Source organism: Coenobita brevimanus, unplaced genomic scaffold, assembly GCF_032717465.1.
Source record: "Coenobita brevimanus isolate Jiangsu-jjx unplaced genomic scaffold, ASM3271746v2 jjx.HiC_scaffold_1965, whole genome shotgun sequence".
Lineage (NCBI taxonomy): Eukaryota > Metazoa > Arthropoda > Malacostraca > Decapoda > Coenobitidae > Coenobita > Coenobita brevimanus.
The window spans coordinates 3,342-22,615 of record NW_027642848.1 but is presented as its reverse complement, the minus strand read 5'-3'; the positions used below and the strand labels follow the sequence as shown (position 1 = coordinate 22,615).

The window sequence follows — 19,274 nt, the reverse complement described above, 5'->3', positions numbered from 1 at the left end:
TGAAAGTATTTTTTATAGCCTTCCTCTCCTCTCACCCCATCCCTGGATTGTACATCATATTCATGACAGCAATCTGTACAACCATGTAAGAAATGTCACAGGGTATCAAAATGGTTAATTAAAGTGTGCAAAGTTGTAAATAAATGGGATTTTTACTTGACAAAAATGGGATGGAGCATTGCTTGAGTGTTTGGGAAAAGGGATATCTAAGGCTGAGGGGCTTAGAGGAGGGGGGAGAATGAACAATGCCTTTTACCCTTAGAGAGCTGAAACTTCGCCTTGAAGCCCTCGAGATGGTGGGACAGGTACAGTGGGGTGTGGGGCAGGAGGAAGCAGAGTTATGGATATAAGAGTTTCTGGCCATGGGCTGGTTTAACGTTATTTCTTTATAGTGGAAAATTAGTTCGGTCCCTCGACCAATTCGGGTCCTGGAACAGCCTTCCAGAACGGATTGTGTTCTGAGGACCGATAGGTTCTACTGTATTTTACTCTAATATACTCTAATTTGTGATATATCACAGAATGTACTATGCTCCGTGGGTTTCCGTCGGGCGTGTTTCTCAATAAGTCGAACAATTTAGCTTTAAACTCGTTTAAGTTTTTAAGACTGGAGCCCGATCTCTTTGTCCAGACTATTCCTCATAAGATCTATACTCTTTCTGTAAGGAAAAACTATATTTCTCTTGATATCCTTCAAGCAGCTTGACTTTTTTCACTCTCATTCCGTGTCCTCTTGTTGCTCTCTTATCCCATACAAACAGATATTCTTTGTCAATTTTATCTACTCCCACTCATGGTCCTGAACACCACAATCATGTCTCCCCTCTTTCTCCTTTCCTCTAACGAAGGCAAATCAGCAACGTATAGGCAAATCCAGTTTTTCCAGCTTCTCTCTGTATGACAGGTCTGTCAGACTGGGGACCACATCTTGGTTGCTGTTCTTTTGTATTCTCTCAATCTTGTTTATCATCTTTCTTTTGTGTGGGGACCACACTACCAGCATGCATATTCTAACCTGGGGGCTGATCATGGCCGCCTATCAATTTTTTCATCATTTCCTCATCCATATAATGAAATGCTACTCTTATGTTAGTCAGGAGTTTATATCAGGAGGAAATATCAGAGGATATCTATAATAAAATATATAGAGGAACACAAAGGGCTAGGGAAGTATGAGATAAATAAGTCAAGGCCCCTGAAAGCAACCTTCCAAAAGTGTGAACACTGTAGAGGCAAATATTTAAAAATACTAACAAACTAATGGAAAATGAAGACTTTAAAAAGTTTGGATAAGAAGATACCTAACTGGGAGGAATGGGGATTACTAAGGGGAGTAAAGGAGAGAAGCAAAAACAAGAAAATGAGAAAATCAGAGAAAGAGAGGAGCAAATTTTTGTTTTTCAAAGTAGTGGGATTACAAGTAAGAAAGTGGTATGGTACATAAACAACAGGGATTAGGAAGAAAGGAAGATATGATGCTACTACTCTAAACTGGGTAACTAGGATAAAGAGGGCAGCAATTCTGTGTACAGTGTTGCTGCTTTCCCAAACCCGCGATGTGAAACAGCAGTTGTATGTGTAAAAGGCACCACAAATAAGATAATCACATATGAATACAATTTTAACGTATTATAATATACAAAAGAACAGTAACCTTATTGTGCATAAAATATTTATATGGCAATACAGAAACATGGCATACATAGTTTACAGTGTTGCTAAAAAGTGAATACCCTCGCAAATAGAACTAATTTCATTAGAAATAAAACATCTGAAGGGAAAGTAATTGTGACATATTTATACATGCCACCCAGAACAAACACCTGGGAGAGCAGCAAATATGAAGACCTGGCAGAAAGTACAATTCAGAGTTTTAGAGCCCTACTACATAGAATGGAAGTGAAATCGGAAAGAATTGCTTTTAACTGGAGATTTCAGTACAAATATAAATTGAATGTTTACTGCATGTAAGGATGCAGTTATACAGGTAGTTACCAGGTATGTCCTTTAACTGCCTCATCCTTGTACCAATGATTTTTGGCAAACTGACATCCCTTCATCATAATGCATTTTATAAAATGTATTTTTGTACTTGTATATTGTATGTCTTTCGATGGGAGGGAGCAATACGGTAGTATAACTGGAAGACTTCAACTGGGCCAGAATGGAATTTCAGAAATTTTATCTGAACTTGCAAAAACTGAACCAACTGGAATTTTACTTCTAGATCATAGCGATAGTGTTTGGAATACTGTATACAGTAATGTACAATTTTTGTGAATAATGATTTATTACATTTTGTAGATGCTGAGTGACTGCAGTTTACCTTTTGATTTCATAATGTTGGTTACATAGGTGTATTAGGAATAACTGTACTGGTTATATGCACTGTAAAAATTTTGTCATACTGCGTTACAGCACTATGATGTATTTCTAGGTGTGTTTCTTCTAACTTCACTCCTTCTGAAAAGTATTCAACGTTCATCCACCCCTCACATTGTGTTTGTGTCATCTGAGGCCCATAAGCTAGTGACTGTGGATGATGTAATAAGCTACAACCCTAAACAAGTGAAGGTGATCAACTCTTTCTCCGACCATGTGAAGAACTACGGCATTTCCAAATTGGCACTTCACCTTTTTGCTGCTCATCTCATTAAAACCTCAGAAGGTAATTGAAAGTTCCTAGTCATCAGTGTGGTAAAATTAAATGTTTTTTGTTGCCATGTTTATTGTGGGGGAAGAATTAACAGATTATTTGAGAAAGAGCTCATCATTTACTGAAAATTGTACAGTAGTCAATAACTTCAGATTAGCTATATGTATATCTTGCAAGTCAGGCCTTTTACTTTTTTTTTTTTTTTTTTTTTTTAAGGAATCATACTGAAAACCAATACTTGTCCCTTCCAAAATTGTGTAACACTTGGTTATAGGCAATGGACATGGCAGAATGTGGAAAATATATCCCAAGGTGATCAATTGGGTACATAAAAGACAAACTACTGGTTAACTCATTTGTTAGAGAACTAGATGAAAAAGATTTTGTGTGTTGGTGTTTATTTCTTTGTGATCTGTTTTCTGCATGCATGTGGTGTGCTTTAGTATGTTTGTTTATATATATGTGTAATTCACCGGGTCAGTCAGGATCACTTGATGGTCGTGATCGTCAGCTTATACCCTCCCGGAAGGGAGCTGAGAGCTCATATAGTCCGATCTAAGGGCAAGGCTGTGACCTTCACACACGCACACACCTCTCCCCTTGCTCAAGGGGGACAGTAACCACCCACTTTGTCAGTGAAACTTTTTGCAACCTGAGCGAGGCGCGAACTCCCGTCCACCGGTTGGCAAGCGAGAACGTTACCACTGCACCAGCGAGCGGTGTGCGTGTGCGTGTGTGTCTGGTTTATTGTATTATTGTATGTGTTGTTTTTTTTTTATGATTGTATGGCATTGTGGTGTTTTTTCATGTGTGTATGGTGTTTGTATGTACAGTATATGTGTGTTCTTACCTAATTGTTCTTACCTAATTGTATCTTTACAGGAATGAGTCAAGCTCGTACTGTCCCATGTCTTAAACCATATTTATCATACATATCCTTAAATTTGTGAATTGTTTTGTCACACATTATTTCATTCGGTAATGCATTCCAATGATCAATTGCTCTGTTTGGGAAGCTGAATTTCCTTACGTCTTTATCACCTCTCTTCTTATGCATTTTTTTGCAGTGTCCTCTTGCTGATGCTTCCCCATATGTTAAGTAATCATTTATGTCTATTTTCTCCTTCCCTGATATGCATTTATATAGCATTATCATGTCACCTCTTTTCCTTCTCTCCTGTAGTGTTAGTAGATTCAGTTTATTTAGTCTTTCTTCGTAGCTTAGATCCCTTAAGCTTGGTATCCATCTTGTAGCGGCCCTTTGAACTTTTTCAGTCTTGTCTATGTGTTTTTTGAGATGAGGACTCCAGACTACTGATGCATACTCCAGGGTTGGCCTGATGAATGATGTTATTATCCTTCTTAGCATGTCTTCATTTATGTATGTGAATGCCATTCTCATATTTGCAAGCAGTGTATACATGTTCCGTACCTTCTCACTGATGTGGTCAGCTGGAGATAGTCTGTTATTGATAATCACACCTAGGTCCTTCTCTCTTTCTGATGTGTGTAGGGTTTTATTTCCTAACGTATAATCCCAATCAGGTCTTTTTCCACTTTCACCAAACTTGATTACATGACACTTGTCCACATTGAATTCCATTTGCCATGTATTACTCCATTCATGTAGTTTATTTAATTCTTCTTCTAGCTCTTTACAAGAGTCTGTGTTAGTAATTCTTCTTTGTATTTTTGCATCATCTGCAAACATATTTAGATAGCTTCCATTTCCAGTGTTACTGTCTATATCATTTATATACACTAAAAACATGATTGGTGCCAGCACTGAACCCTGTGGTACTCCACTAGTCACTTCTTTCCATGATGAGTAGTTTCCCCTTAGTACCGTTCTCATTTCTCTTTTTATGAGAAAATCTTGCATCCAACAAAACAGTTTGCCTCGAATTCCTCCTTGATGGTACAGTTTCCATAAAAGTCTTTGGTGCGGTGCTCTGCCAGATGCTTTCTCGAAATCTAAATAGATACTGTCCACCCATCCTTCTCTGTTCTGTAATGTTTCTGTTACTCTGTCATAGTAGCTCAACAAATTAGTAGCTCATGATTTTCCCTTTCTGAAACCAAACTGTCTTTCTGTTATCATATTGTGTTCTTCTAGATGATCTACCCAAACTTTTCTTATTAGCTTTTCTAATACCTTGCTTACAACACTAGTTAGTGATACTGGTCGGTAGTTAATCCTTTGCACTCTAAATTCTAGTTTCATAACACTGCACAACACTGTAAATTCCCTTGTGGTCTAGTGGCAAGGTATTGGACCGTGTAAGCAGGGTCATATCGACTATGGGAGGCAGGGCGACGAATCTTAGCAGAACGCACCTGGAACACTTGAAATGTGCTTTCATCAGAAAACAACTTTTCTCCACTTATCCGATATCTAGTGTGCATACTTCTTGGCAGACTAAACGCGCTGATTCTTCATGCGGTCAGTGAGATGCAGTTTCTTGGCTGTGGTGCAGCTTGGCAAACCCAGCTCCTTCTGCAAGCAGTGTTGGATAGTTCGAATTGAGACGTCTTGTAACAGCTGGGGATGCATTCTCTTCAATTCTGCTGCTGTCAGTCGAGGATTCTTGATTACTTCCCTCTTCAAAAGCGTATCTGTACCTCTAGAAGTCGTCCTCTTCTTTCCACCGCCATGCTTGTGCTTTGGTATGACATCAGATGGCAGACCATGCGTTGCAGCAAGAATCTTCATGATGGTCGACTTTATGTCATTGGCACGTTCACAAATTGTGTGATAGGGACATTATCCTGCCTCCATGCAATGATACAGACCCTCTCATCCCTTGAGCAGTACTTTCCATGCATGATAACTCAACTGCAGGAAAATAACAGGGCAAACAGTACTGCATACGAAGAAAGAGGGAGGTGCAAGCTCAGAGCGACAGGAACATATACTCCCACCCTCGCTTCTGGGCAAGCACTGACGTGCTGAGTGTTTCACCACCTCCTACCAATGCCAGAGGAGTTGTCAGTTACTTCTTGCCCAAAAAATTCACTAGGTAGAGGTGGAAACACAAAGCAAAGACAGACAGCTCTCCCATAGCAAGTCTGTGTGTAGGTCCTAAGTCAATTTGCAGTGGGTGTATATTCAGGGCCAACACTGACCCCTGAGGCCCTTGACTAGTCACGCTGTTCCACAGAGAATACTTGTCATTTATAACTTCTCACCTGGCTGTATAATTGCATTCTGGTCACTGCTCCTGAGTTTTCTTTCTGCATCCCTCTCCCAATACAAGAGAGAGAGAGGTTGATTGGTTGGTTGGTTTACACAGAGGCCCCTGAACTGTACAAAGTCAGTAACCGAGTAGAGACTAAAGAAAACACAGTTCAGTGCACCTAACTCTGTGAAGCTGAACATGTATAGACACCAAGGATATTGAGAGATGGTAAATTTGGTTGTGCGCTGTTAGAGGTATGGGAATAGTCATGCGGAAGAGTAGCAGAGTCAAAAGATAAGATGTTGTGGCTGGAGCAGTAAACACAAGGTTTTGTCCCAATAAAAAATAAGATGTAAATCACAAGTCATGTGTACCAAAGCCTCATTCTGTGGATGTTGTGACTGTTGTGAATGCTGTGAGAAGCTGGTGGAAAAGTGAAAGGTAAAATAATTAGTGCATAAGTGGATTGGGCAACTTGAAAGGTAATGAATGAATGGAAGGTGAAGGACAGAAGCCTGAGGAATGTCAGTGTTGATACCATAACTTTAAATAAACAGCTTACAGGAAAAGCTGCAGATATAGAATGTCGAGAAAGGAAACTTTTCAAGGTGAAGGACAGAACCCATAGGGATCTCAGTACTGATACCATAGCTTTGAATAAATGATGGATTTAAAAGCTTCAGCAGTAAAATGACCCAAGACAAAGGCATAGAAAGTGGGATAGAAACTGAAGGAGGGCAGTTTGGTAATCAAATTTGATCTTTTGTTTTGTATTTTGTATTTTTCAGTATCCCACTCATTTGGCACTCAGTATATTTAAGATGATATTAAAGATGAGAAATAGATGCATGATGATATTAAAGATGAGAATGAGATCTTTTTCTTTCTTTTCCTTGAGGTCTGTGGGTATGCTTACAGATGTGGTGGTACTGCTGACTGACCCAGGCAATGTGTGGACAGGGATCTACCGGCACTCCTGGCAGGCATGGAGTGAGATTATCACACGACTAAAGTGCTACATTTTCATGCGGGGAACAGAAGAGGGTGCACAGTCCACTATCCATGCCCTCAACACACCTGAACCTGTCACTGGGAAGTATGTCAAGTAAGTAGCAAGGAGATGCACATATCCATAATATTAATACTGGTGTACAGGAAACAGCTTGGTTTGTCACTCTGTGTAAAGTAACCTGCAGGCTGTTGTTTGCAGATGATACTGTGTTGTTGAGTGAAGACAAAGGAGAGCTGCAAGGCTTGGTGGATGAGTTTGGGAGTGTGTGTAAGAAACGGAATCTAAAGATGAATGTAGGGAAGAGTAAAGTGATGATCTTTGAGAGAGGTGAAGTCAGTGAATGTACAGCGAGGTTGGATGGTGAGGAATTGGAAAATGTGAGTACGTTTAAGTACTAGGGTAGTGTGATGAGTAAGGATGGAGGTTTGGAGGGTGAAGTGGTTGAAAGGGTACAGCAGGGAAGAAAGGTTGCTGGTTCCTTGAAAGCAGTGATAAGAAGCAGGGAAGTGAGCATGGAAGTGAAAAAGTTACTACATGACAGTATTGTGATACCAACTCTAACGTATGGTAGTGAAGCTTGGACGTTGTTGGAAGGACACAAGTCAAGAGTGAGAGCAGTGGAAATGAGTTATTTAAGAGGAGCCTGTGGAGTCACATGGAGAGACAGGCTGACAAATGAGGATATAAAGGAGCGTTGTGGTGTGGATGTGGATGTGATAGGAAGCGTTAGGAGGAACACACTGAGGTGGTTTGGCCATGTGGAGAGGATGGAGGGTGAAAGACTGACGAAGAGAGTGTATGTGAGTGAGGTGGAGGGGGGGAAGAGGGAGGGGGAGGCCGAGGATGAGATGGAGGGATGGGGTGGAGAGGTATATGAGAGGGGTGTGAGTTGGGAGCGGGGCAATGAAATGGCGGGGTACAGAGTGACGTGGAGGCGATTTGTTTGTGGCCACCCCTAACGGGATTGAGGCGTCTGGCAGTAGATAGATAGATAGATAGTGTAGATGATCCTGATAGTTACTTTCATAGTTGTCATCATCATCATCATATCACCATCATCATGATCATATAGTAATACTAATCATCATGATCATATCACCATCATCATGATCATATACTAATCATCATCATCATATCACCATCATCATCATATCACCATCATCATTATCATGTAGTAATACTAATCATCATCATCATTATAAAAGTTAATTAAATTAGCTGCAGAACAGAAGTACGGGGTATTATTTATCATTTTGCCCCATAAAACCTTGTCTGTGCAACTTTGACAGTACAGTATGCAGATTTTGAGCAAGGCAGATGAACTCTTTCAATGAACTAACTTTCTGCTCTTTGCAGTGTGCATGAATTTTGTTATACTGTACTAATTTTATCTTTAATGCATTCACAGCAGCTTCTTGGTCACTGAGGATGAAAAAAGCTATGATGCCACAGTAGTCAAGAGCTTTATTGCTGCATCAAAGGAACTGTCTGGCCTTCAAAGTCTTGAGAATTAGAACAGATTTTTTTTTTCTCCTATTTTGTCATTATTAGATTACTGTAGTTGGGTTGATGGCCTTTAGTGATTGGTATGCTGCCTGCAGTATTAAATTATAGTTGGGAAAAGAAATGACTTCATTTGCCAATGTGTCCCTTGTTATTCTCTAACATTTATGCTAAACCTCCAGGATAGCAGCTTCTTTTTTTCAAGTAATGTCCATTTTCCAAGGCAGTGTTGGTACAGTATTAAGTATTGATGTTAAGTTTGTTAACACCACAACAAACTAATTGCATTACTCAACCAGCCCAGCAACACTGTTTCTCACAGTGGTAAATTGATACTAAAAAGGTTAGCATTATTTAGTGGATTAATACTGCAGTCATAACCCTACAGTGCTACAGGTTAATATCAGTACTGTATTGTACCAAACCATTATAAAATTCCCCAAGACAAATAATTGTTAAGGATAATAAAAACAAGATAGTATATTATTGAATGAATTCGGATTGCCAGGTACCTGTTCTTTGAAGTACGTATCAATTTCTTCAGACTGCTTTATAAACAGAACATTTTGGATTCAGTACTGGCAACCACTAGTGTAATAAAGAGATGTTTGTATGAGTTGATATTGGGTATTTTGCATTTCATATCTTATAGGTCATGTTTTACCTAACAGTTCACCAGTTTCTCTGAATGTTAAAACCACAAAGCCTTCATATGATTTTTATAAAGTATTGAAAGTTACTGATAATTTTATGTGCAAGAGTTATCAAAATGAGGAATATTAGCATTAATAAATGTAGAGAGGTGGACATAAAGGGTAGCTTACATTACACTGGTCAAGGTAGGCCAAGAGAACTAGCCAGAATCATTGCAAATATCGAGAATGTTGAGTTATATTGTAATTTTCATGGAGCAGAACTGAAAAAATTGGAAGGATATATTATGGAGGAACTTGACTCTAATTATCTTAAATGTAATGCCACTGGTGTACGGCATTTGGGGTATGCTACATCTCCACTTGACACAGCCCTTGAGACAGCATTCTCACTTATGACTGATGATGAAACTGCATCCCTAGACATAACTCTTCCATGGGATCATGCATTAGGTCTTGATCACAGGAAGCTCAAAGACAAAACTCTTACTTTGACACTTTCTTGCACTGCCCACCTCAAAGTTGTAGAGAGTGGAAGACCAGTATATGACCTTTCTCCACAGACAAAGCTGGCCATTGCAACTGAATACAAGAATATTGGCAATACCCTTTATAAACAAGGAACTGCAGCAAAACATGCCTGTGCTTTTTTCAAGTTTTGTGGACTCTGTTAAATGGTTAGCTATGATTGGGAATAAGGAAGGAAGTGAGATTTTACAAGATGTTCAGGCACTCAAAAGTCAGTGTTATAACAATATTTCTCTGTATCATTTACATCACCAGAATTATAGTCTTGCATTATCTGCAGCATCAGCAGTTCTTAATATTGATGGCCAAAATGTCAAGGCATTGTATAGAAGGGCAATGGCCAATACTGAACTACAAAACTATGAATTAGCATTAAGTGATTTAAAGGATGCATTAGTTTTGGAACCCAACAACAGGGCAGTAAAGCAGCAAGAAGAGGTAATCAAGAAGAGACAAGCAGCTGTTTCTGGAGTGTATGCAGCTGCCATGAGGAAATATTTTTCCTGAGTGATTTGTCCTTTAATGATCTCAGTTTCTTGCAAATTCATCACAGACTTCCGTCTGTATGTGGCCATACATTAATATTCAGTCAAATCATTACGAGTCCAATCCACCTCATGTTTCCCTCAGTCACATAACCTTCCATATATATATTTTTTTAAAGATAATGTAAACAGTGTTTGGATTACTTTCAACAATTATGTTTTATGGACTAGTTTAAGGCTGAAGTTCTGTATATGTATACATATTGTAAGTACAGTAAACAGTATTATAGTTGTGGCCTCAGGTATGTTCTCTGCCAAACTCTCAACAGTTGTAAATAAGTCATGTAAAATATGGAACCTTAGGTCATTGAGAAATAAGGTTTTGAAATACAAGGATAAATTAATCTTTCTTATCAGTATCCTTCCATGCATGCCTGGTGTACTTTCAAGAATCATACATAGATATAACAGAAATATAGTGTTAGGATTGATCATAAATACTGAGTACTTGATATAACAGTGCAGGGTGGTTGCATGCCTGTGGTTGATGGGTCTGCTTAACCAAACAGACTGTGGTTCAACAGCAACATCCAGTGCAAAAAGTAGGAATATGGTGCCAGAAAATGTAAAAGTGGCAGAAATGAAGAATGCTGTGAAGGGTTTGAGGAAAATAGGTTTTGGTGGTGGTAGGACAATTGCCCATAATTACAAGGTGTTAATCATAGTTACTGATAACACCAGCCATGTCAGTGATGTAGTGGGACAGTTTGGAATGATGGGAGCCCTACACTGGAGAGTTAACATATGCTGCATGTGTCAGTTTGAAGCCCCAGGGAGTATGATACTGGACAGTGACTGAAGGAGTTAATAGTAAAGAATGTTATGCAACAGTGACTTGTATATCAAAGAAGTACATAAATACACATGGTACAGAGAGACTGAAGAGAATGTTGAAATGAGCCTAGTGATTATGTGCTTGTAGAGAAAAAGGTGCTTGAGTGTTCTGGGCATGAAATGTTAAAGGGTAAAAGGAGTATTCAGAGTGAAAGACATTGGTGAAAGCAGAAAGCTAAGAAACGCAGCATTGGCAGATGAATATGTTTGATTTAATGGAGGAGTTTGGGTCAGTGAACTAGGAGCAAATGGATCTGCATAATTTGTAAAGGTTATGCATGAAGTGTTTAGTTAAAACTGTGCTCAGTGCTGCAAAGGCAGCAACTAGTAAGAAATTTACAGCCTGATGGGATGCAGACAAAAGTGGCTAGGGTAGATACAAGAGAGAGATTTGAATGAGAGGAGGAGGGAAAATAAGAAATATGTTGAGATAGAGATGGATAATCAAGGAAGAAAAAGATATGTAGGCTACAGTACTCGATAAACTATTGGGAAGGGCAAAGATGTAGGAATGAGCATAAAAAAGAGGTACAATATAAGAGTTGGAGAATATTAAATTGAAACAAAGTAAGGACCAAATGGAAAGAATATTGTGAAAGGCTAGTGAAAGGGAATGGTTTTGGTGGTGTCCAGAGAAAGAATGTGTGCATGAGAATGTGACATTGGCAGAAGTGAAGAATGCAGTGATGAAACTGATTATTGGGATGGCAGCAAAGATGCATATGTTGATGAGATGTATGCAGAGATGGTTAAATGCCGTGGACAGAGTGGAATGAAATTTTATTGGAGGTACTGTATGCCAGAAAGCCTGTATAGGGGAAGTTGCATCTGTGGAATGGAAGAAGGCTGTGACTGCCTCTGTGTTAAAGATCAAACTGAGCTGCAAGAGTTATCATAATACTGTATTAGGGTAAGCTTGTCAAATGTAAGAAGGGCATACTGTATGGAAGAAGCATTAAAGATGTAAAGAACGTATCAGAATGTTTGGTAAGTGATGACAGAGTAATTTTACAACTGACAGGGTCAATCTATCACTCAGATGTTGCCACCTCCCCATTGTAAGGAGGATCTCCTGGGTACAAAAGACATAGAGTACTACCCTCTGAGGGAGTAGACTGTAGCACCATTCAATCAGGGCAGTACTCCCGAGGTGGATGGAAAGCTGATGACAGGGAGTGCTGGAGCTCCCGTTTCATCAGCCCTCAGGACTAGTTCCTGACCATCCCCCTTTGCTGAACTTTTTCAGTGTCTCAGTTACACAGAGAGTAGGCCAGCATGCTCTCCAGTACAACCCCGGGGATAGCACAGGGCCTCTCCACAAGGACTGGAACCCTCCTCCTGGATGATATCATGTCGTAGGTGTGGCAACACCTGACTAAGGAGCAGCTGTTGGCCATCTCCTGCAGCAGGGCCCGGCTGCTGGCTGTGGCCTTTTAGAAGCACGGCTTCCGGCCGTCACTGGGGCCCGGCTACTGGCTGTGGCCCATGTGGGGGAGCGGCTACCGGCCGTCTCCTGCGGGAGGGCTGAGCGGCTACTGGCCGTCTCAAGGGCACCTTTGGAGCGGCTACCAGTCATCTCCTGACGAAGGTGGGAGCAGCTACCAGCCGTCTCCTGAACAAGTGAGCGGCTACCGGCCGTCTCTTGTTGAAGGTGGGAGTGGCTACTGGCCGTCTCCTGAAAGAGGGGAGAGCGGCTACCGGCCGTCTCTAGGGCACCTTCGGAGTGGCTACTGGCCGTCTCCTGATGAAGGCGGGAGCTCCTACTGGCTGTCTCCTTCACCCTACACACCCAAAGCCACTTTACCTGCCACCTCACCACCACTACCCACCTCCAGTACCAGAGCGCTCTTACACCCCCACACACCACCCACCTCGAGCCTCACCGCCTCGCCCTCGCCCACCAGTGGAGCGCCGCCCAAAGCTACCTCACCCCGACGCACCTCCTCCACTGCCGCGCCACACCCCACCAAAGCACCAAAAGGCCGCACACTAACCTCACCACCCACTCCCACCCCAAAACTTGCCATCCTCTGCTCTAGCCACCGTTTGCGCCCGCCCGCAAGACTCACCACCACCTCCCCCGCCCCCACCCCCCCCTCCCCCAACGCCCCCCACCCTACCCGTGATTCCTACACTTGCTACATCTCCCCTCACCTTCCCAGCCCACATCCCCCTCCCCGGGCCGTCGTCCCCCACCCCGCCGTCCACCACACCACATCACACCTCACCTGATGGCCCGCCAACGCAGCATATTCCCGACTCCTCACCCACACCCTCACCACCACCCTCCCCGCCCCCTCCGCCCACCACCCCGTCCTCAACCTCCTCACCTGCCACCTCAGGCCACCCTCCCTACGCCTGCCCTTCCTCACCTTCCACCCCCACCACCTCCCCCAAATCTGCCATCACACCACCGCCCCCAGCACACCACCGCAACATCTACAGCCCGCACCATCCAATCAGCACAACGCCGCATGCCCGACTCACCACCCACACCCACCCTCAAGACCGCCATCCCCGGATCGGGCGCCTATCACGCCCACCCGCAAGATACATCGCCACCCCCATCCCTCCCACCTCACCACCAAGCCCTGCTCCTTCCTCCACTCACACACCCAACACAATACCTATCACACTCATGCTGCACCAAGCGCAAATCACATCCACCACTACTCCCAAGAGACACCATACCGCATTACTCCGCCATAAAACCTCACCTCCCCCAGCTGTATCCAGCATTCAGCCCAACACTCGACCACCAGCAACACCTCCAACCATGAGAGTTCGTCGTGCTACTGGGGCGCTGTCCTTTAGACGCAAACACCAAGTCCGTAGCCCTCTCCACCTCCTACAGCTCCTCCACACTGCCACCGACCCATTCACCCTCTTCGTTACCTGCGACCCATCCTCTCATGGAAACCCAGCCACGACAGCCTGGACCGCCCTGGAACAATAACTACAGCCAGTCCACCACACCGACACCGTCAAAGTTTATCACCTCTAGTCACTGGGACGTGGTAAAATGCCAGGTATAGGCTCCAGGGGCGATACGACACCCCCAGAAGGAGCCTACAGAGGGGCAGACAGCACACGGTCCAGCTCAGAGCGAGAGGACGTAAGTCCGCCCGGGCCGCGCGCCCCTATGACCTGGAACTCGCCCGCCGCCACCATGGCAGGAAATCGCAACTACCTTGCGGGCGAGCCAACCCTCGACAGGATCGGGATGAAGCTATTACTCTAGATCCAGGCAGCACCCCAGCGACAGCCAGTGGCCACGCCCTTTTCGAGAAGGCCAGCAGCAGTTCATCCCTTCTTCAGGAGACAGCCAGTAGCAGCTCCCACCTTCATCAGGAGACGACCGGTAGCTTTTCCAAAGGTGCCCTAGAGATGGCCGGTAGCTGCTCACTCCTCTTCAGGAGATGGCTGGTAGCCACTCTGAAGGTGACCCTGAGACAGCCAGTAGCTGTTCACCTGTCCCTCAGGAGATGGCTGGTAGCCACTCCCGCCTTCGCCAGGAGACAGCTGGTAACCGCTCCGAAGGTGCCCTTGAGATGGCCAGTAGTTGCTCACCCCTCCTTCAGATGGCTGGTAACCGCTCCCGCCTTCGTCAGAAGACACCCGGTAGCCACTCCGAAGGTGCCCCTGAGATGGCTGGCAGCTGCTCACCCCTCCCTCAGGAGATGGCCGGTAGCTGCTCATCCCTCCCTCAGGAGATGGCCAGTTGCTGCTCCTGCCTTCATCAGGAGATGGCCAGTAGCCACTCCACTACATGGGCCATGGCCAGCAGCCGGGTCCCAGTGACGGCCGGAAGCCATGCCCCTAAAAGGCCACAGCCAGCAGCCAGGCCCTATGACAGGAGATGGCCAACAGCCGCTCCTCCGTCAGGTGCTGCCACACCCCCACGACGTGACATCCTCCAGGAGGAGGGTCCCAGTCCTGGGGACCTGTTGAGAGGCCCTGTGCTATCCGCAGGGTTGTATTCCGCCCAGCCAGCTCGAGAGGGACCCTATCTGACAGACTCCGACGACGACCGACACTGCAGCTCACTCCTGACGGCGTCCCCGATGGCAGGAGGCCGCAGGCACCAGGCCCCCAGGCCACCCACAGGACCCCTGGGCGCCCCACCCCGACGCAGAGAACCCTTGTCCTCCATCAGGCGCCTAAGTGAGCATTTCAGGAGGCTGTTCGGCCCCAGCCCTGAGGGCTGCACTCCAACTCCCAGCCCTGGCAGTACAGGACCCTTCACCGTCCCCAGCCCTGGACGAGAGAAGACGCCCCTACGAGTGATCCCGTGGCCGCTGGATACAGAGGCCACAGGCGGGACTCAGCCCCCATCAGGAGTCGGGCTGTGAGTCCTCCCGCCGTCCCCCATTAACCACGCCGCCGCCCCACCAACAGTGAGTGACAGTGAAGAGTACAATGACAGTGTAATAGTGACTGGAATATCGGGCAGTGTATTATCTAAGAGAACGTAAGTCCAAGGCCTAGTAATGTGTAATAATTGTGATTTGGGCAAACAGTGACATAGTGAGAGTAAGAAGAGAGCTCTAATAAGAATAAGAGTGCAGTGTTTTCAGTGAATATCAGACTCGGCCTTCATAGTGTAATTCCTCTGCAAGACTAGTGAAATAATTGCCCAGCCTAAATACAGTTTATATTTCCCTCCATGTGACAGTGATCTATTCCCTGCCCGAACTACTACAAACACTATTTGTTGTGCCAGTCACCTGCTATCCTGAACTATTGTCTAAACAGTATCCTGTGCGATACTACGATACTAGTACATGACTTATAATTACTCAGATTCATGTTGTTGTGACATCTTCCTGTTCCACATATAGAATTAGTCAATACACGTGTAAGGTTGTTGCCTTGAGTTTTTGTGTCCTGCCTCTCTCTTATTTGTCTAAGCTGTGGTCTAGAAAGGAACCCAGCTGCACACTAGCCGTTCAAGGGTCGGGAAGCTGACCCTTAAACACCATAGCATAACAGGAACATTTAGAAAGTTCGACTATTTTTCCATTTTCGTCTATTTTTATCCACTAGTCACATTTTTATATACTTATTGTAATTAATAGAACAAAGCGACAATAAGTCACCATTAAATGCTCAGAATGCAGTTTATTGAAAGAAAAGTTGGGAGCAGCGAGTGCGCATGTTTACTGGGTGCCCCCGCCACCACCATCGCTACCCAGTTTCTGGCATCCGGAATGTTGTTGTGATCAGACGTACTTGGCGCTGCTCCTGCATATCGAGAAATTCTCCACTTCGTCGGCCCCCAGCACACCCTAGCTCTTCTTTAACCTGGTTTGGTGTTTCCTTTATTATAATTTTGCAGTTATGGCTCGCGGAAGAACTACTAGACGTGGACGGGGTAGGGAAACTCTAACTCTGAATTGTTGCCACCGCGATCCGAAACAAACATGGCTGCGGCTCCCTAGCACAGGTAGTAGTAAACAATGATCTCGTCCCTTCATTAGACACCTTTCCTCCTCTGCCTGGAACTACAGTTAACCATCACTCTGATCAGTGTGGAACGTGCTATATTGTAACTAGATTAGATGCTATAGGCTGTGATCGTTGTGAAACCTGGTTTCACCCCACATCTATGTGTCTGGGCCTCCAGACCAGCTAGTGGAAAGCATTAGAGAGTACGATGGTCAGGACATTGCCTTTATTTGCACAGAGTGCCGTTCTGCTACTGGTAAGAGCGGCACCGTTCTGACTCTGCATTTAGGCAATTGTTTCAAACGGTCAAAAAATTATGTGAGGCTGTCCAAACTCTCTCTGCTAGGCCCGACCAGAGCAGCATTGGCCAGGCAGGTCGGGCCGACCAACAGCCTGAGCCCATCCATGACAGACAGGGATAGCCTGAGAACTCTTATCAGAGAGGAAGCTAAAGAAATGGAGGAGAGGAATAAAAGGAAGACATCAATAATAATTAGAGGCCTCGAGGTACAATCCACTGACGCTGTAAATACTGCTTTTGATCCCATAACCAGACTCATTCTGGGATTCCAGGTGACTCTGTTAGACGTAACATGCATTAACCGGGACAAAAAGTTGTGCCGTGCTAAGATACTGGATGACGACGTGAGGAAAGATCTGCTAGATAATGCGAGGAAGCTACATAACACCCAGTTTAGCCACATCTATATCAGTAGAGACCTGACATACAACCAACGAATAGAACTGCATGCCAGGCGTGCTGGGAATAAAGAAGTACTTGAGGGACTATAACCAAGGAATTGAGCCAGACAGATGATTTAAAATGGATTTGTTCATCTTAGGTCTTGTGTACTAGTAGTAGTTCAACCCCAGGCACAGCAGAACATTATCCCAGTGGACTGCAGGCTGAGTTACCCTTCTGTAGTCCATCATTCTCCTCTTGCGGGATAGGTGTGGCATTGAGAAGTGTAAATGTAGTCAGGCAGCCCTCCCCCCCATCCAGCACCAATACACTAGGGGTTAATTAAGATCCATATTGAACTCCTCCACAGACAAAAGGATTAAGTTTGAACACACTTGGGATTGTCTTCTAAAACCTTGCCTTATTTTCAGGGTCCGTCTGTGTTACTCAGGCTGCTGTTCCTGCGATTGCTGAGTTGGTGCTGCTGTGCTGGCGTTGATCCTGGTGGTGCTGCCGTGCTGGCGTTGATCCTGGTGGTGCTGCCGTGCTGGTGTTGATCCTGGTGGTGCTGCCTGCTGGCGTTGATCCTGGTGGTGCTGCCTGCTGGAGCCGGTGGTGCTGGCTCAATTTTTCTCATCATGCAATGTCTGTACCTCAGGGTGGTTGGGGTTTATCGTTAACGTAATGCCACTCGGGGATGAGTGTGGCTTGTCACTCTCATCTTGAATGTCGGGACCAACTTGCCTAGCCCTGGGCTCCTTCGCTGCTCATAGGGCGATACAAGATAGTGTGGTGAATGTTGAAAAATACTCAGTGGCCTCAAAACTCGGGAAATACCTGTGATAGATATAGAGGTTCCCAGCGCTGTTGATCCTGAAAACCTTTCTACATCTCAGTTCCTTCTACTACAACTACAGCTACAACCTCCTGAAATGTGAGTTAGAAAATTTTTGTTTGGTCCACCTTGACTTGGTGGAGAGTTTTGTCCTTGGCAGCCTAATTTCATTTGCCAGAAGCAGAGTAAGACAAGGCTAGCAATACTGTGGCTCTTCATCCTTTCCAGATCACTTTTAAGCCAAGTTGAGATGGACAGAGTATAACAGTTGCTCCCCTACTTACGATATTTTAATAGAGAACTCCTGACCCCATCGTTGGGTGGGAAGAGGAGTCAGGAATGATGATGATAATGCCTAATGATGATTTTAATTATAATCAGTGGCATTGCTGGGCTGCATAACTAGATCATTCCACCACTAGGGTATACAAGACCAGTTAACTTAGTCTAGTTACTGATTTTACTTGCCTATTGATGACGACGACGATGATTGATGATAGAATAGTTAGTGCTAGGCTCCATAACTAGATCATTCCACCACTAGGATATAGAAGGCCAGTTAACTTAGTCTAGGTGCTGATTTTACTGGCCAATCAACGACGACGATGATTGATGATAAGCTAGGATGATACAGTGCCAGGAGTCAGTCCTTGGCACTATCAGGCTGGCAACCACACAGCCGAATGAAATCTCAAGCCGATAAGTGTTTAATCTCAACAGCAATTCTTCTTAGCTCTTGTTCGTAAGTGGGAGAGCAACTGTCTTTATTCCAACTAACACCAGATGGTTTTATTCAACTGAGAGTGATGCATTGGGGGTCTAAAGATAATAATGAGCTTTATTTTTAACTTATTTTCATCTTAAATGTCAGGACGAACTTGCCTAGCCCCGGGTTCCTACGCTCCTCTGTGAGGCAACGTGGGATTGGATGATGGCTGATTGGATGGATTTTTAACTTATTTATATTCGTCTATGCTCAATTATCATACTTCTTGCACCGTAACGTGGCCTGGGATTTGTCCATTCACCTGCTTTTTTCATATATCTCTGTGGTAGAATAACACAGTACTACATGTCTACATCCATCCCACTGTACTTCTTCATGACTAGCATTCTGCTTGATAAACTGTTGCTAAGATGCTTATTTTATGCCTGGGTAGAGTAACAAGAGTACAGTAAGTAAATTCCCCAGGTTTACCAGTAGCAGATAGTTTTGAAACCTTTCCCCTGCACTTCATGATTAGCATGTCTCCTTGCTAAGGTGTTGCCTCAGCTCAGCAATATTTCAAGCTGATTGATAAAGTACACAGATAGGTAAACACTACACAGATACACATAGATAGCAGATATATTGCAGTAAATGTTAGCTAGGTAGATACCCGGTATACTGCAAGAATTT

At 44.2% G+C, this 19,274-nt stretch overlaps 1 protein-coding gene across 1 annotated transcript; it reads left to right on the top strand.

Moving 5' to 3' along the window:
• Positions 1 to 245: 245 nt before the first annotated feature.
• Positions 246 to 9,539, top strand: LOC145389715 (polyprenol dehydrogenase-like). Its single transcript, XM_080264916.1, has 4 exons — positions 246 to 305; positions 2,419 to 2,668; positions 6,754 to 6,940; positions 8,256 to 9,539. The coding sequence occupies exons 1-4, from the start codon at positions 246 to 248 to the stop codon at positions 8,359 to 8,361; spliced, it is 603 nt and encodes a 200-aa protein (XP_080121042.1). The 3' UTR covers positions 8,362 to 9,539.
• Positions 9,540 to 19,274: the final 9,735 nt, after the last annotated feature.

Coding starts and splice junctions, on each gene's coding strand:
- LOC145389715 (XM_080264916.1), top strand. CDS start 246: ATGCCTTTTACCCTTAGAGAGCTGAAACTTCGCCTTGAAGCCCTCGAG. Junction 2,669..6,753: donor TCTCATTAAAACCTCAGAAG/GTAATTGAAAGT, acceptor GTATGCTTACAG/ATGTGGTGGTACTGCTGACT. Junction 6,941..8,255: donor GTCACTGGGAAGTATGTCAA/GTAAGTAGCAAG, acceptor ATGCATTCACAG/CAGCTTCTTGGTCACTGAGG.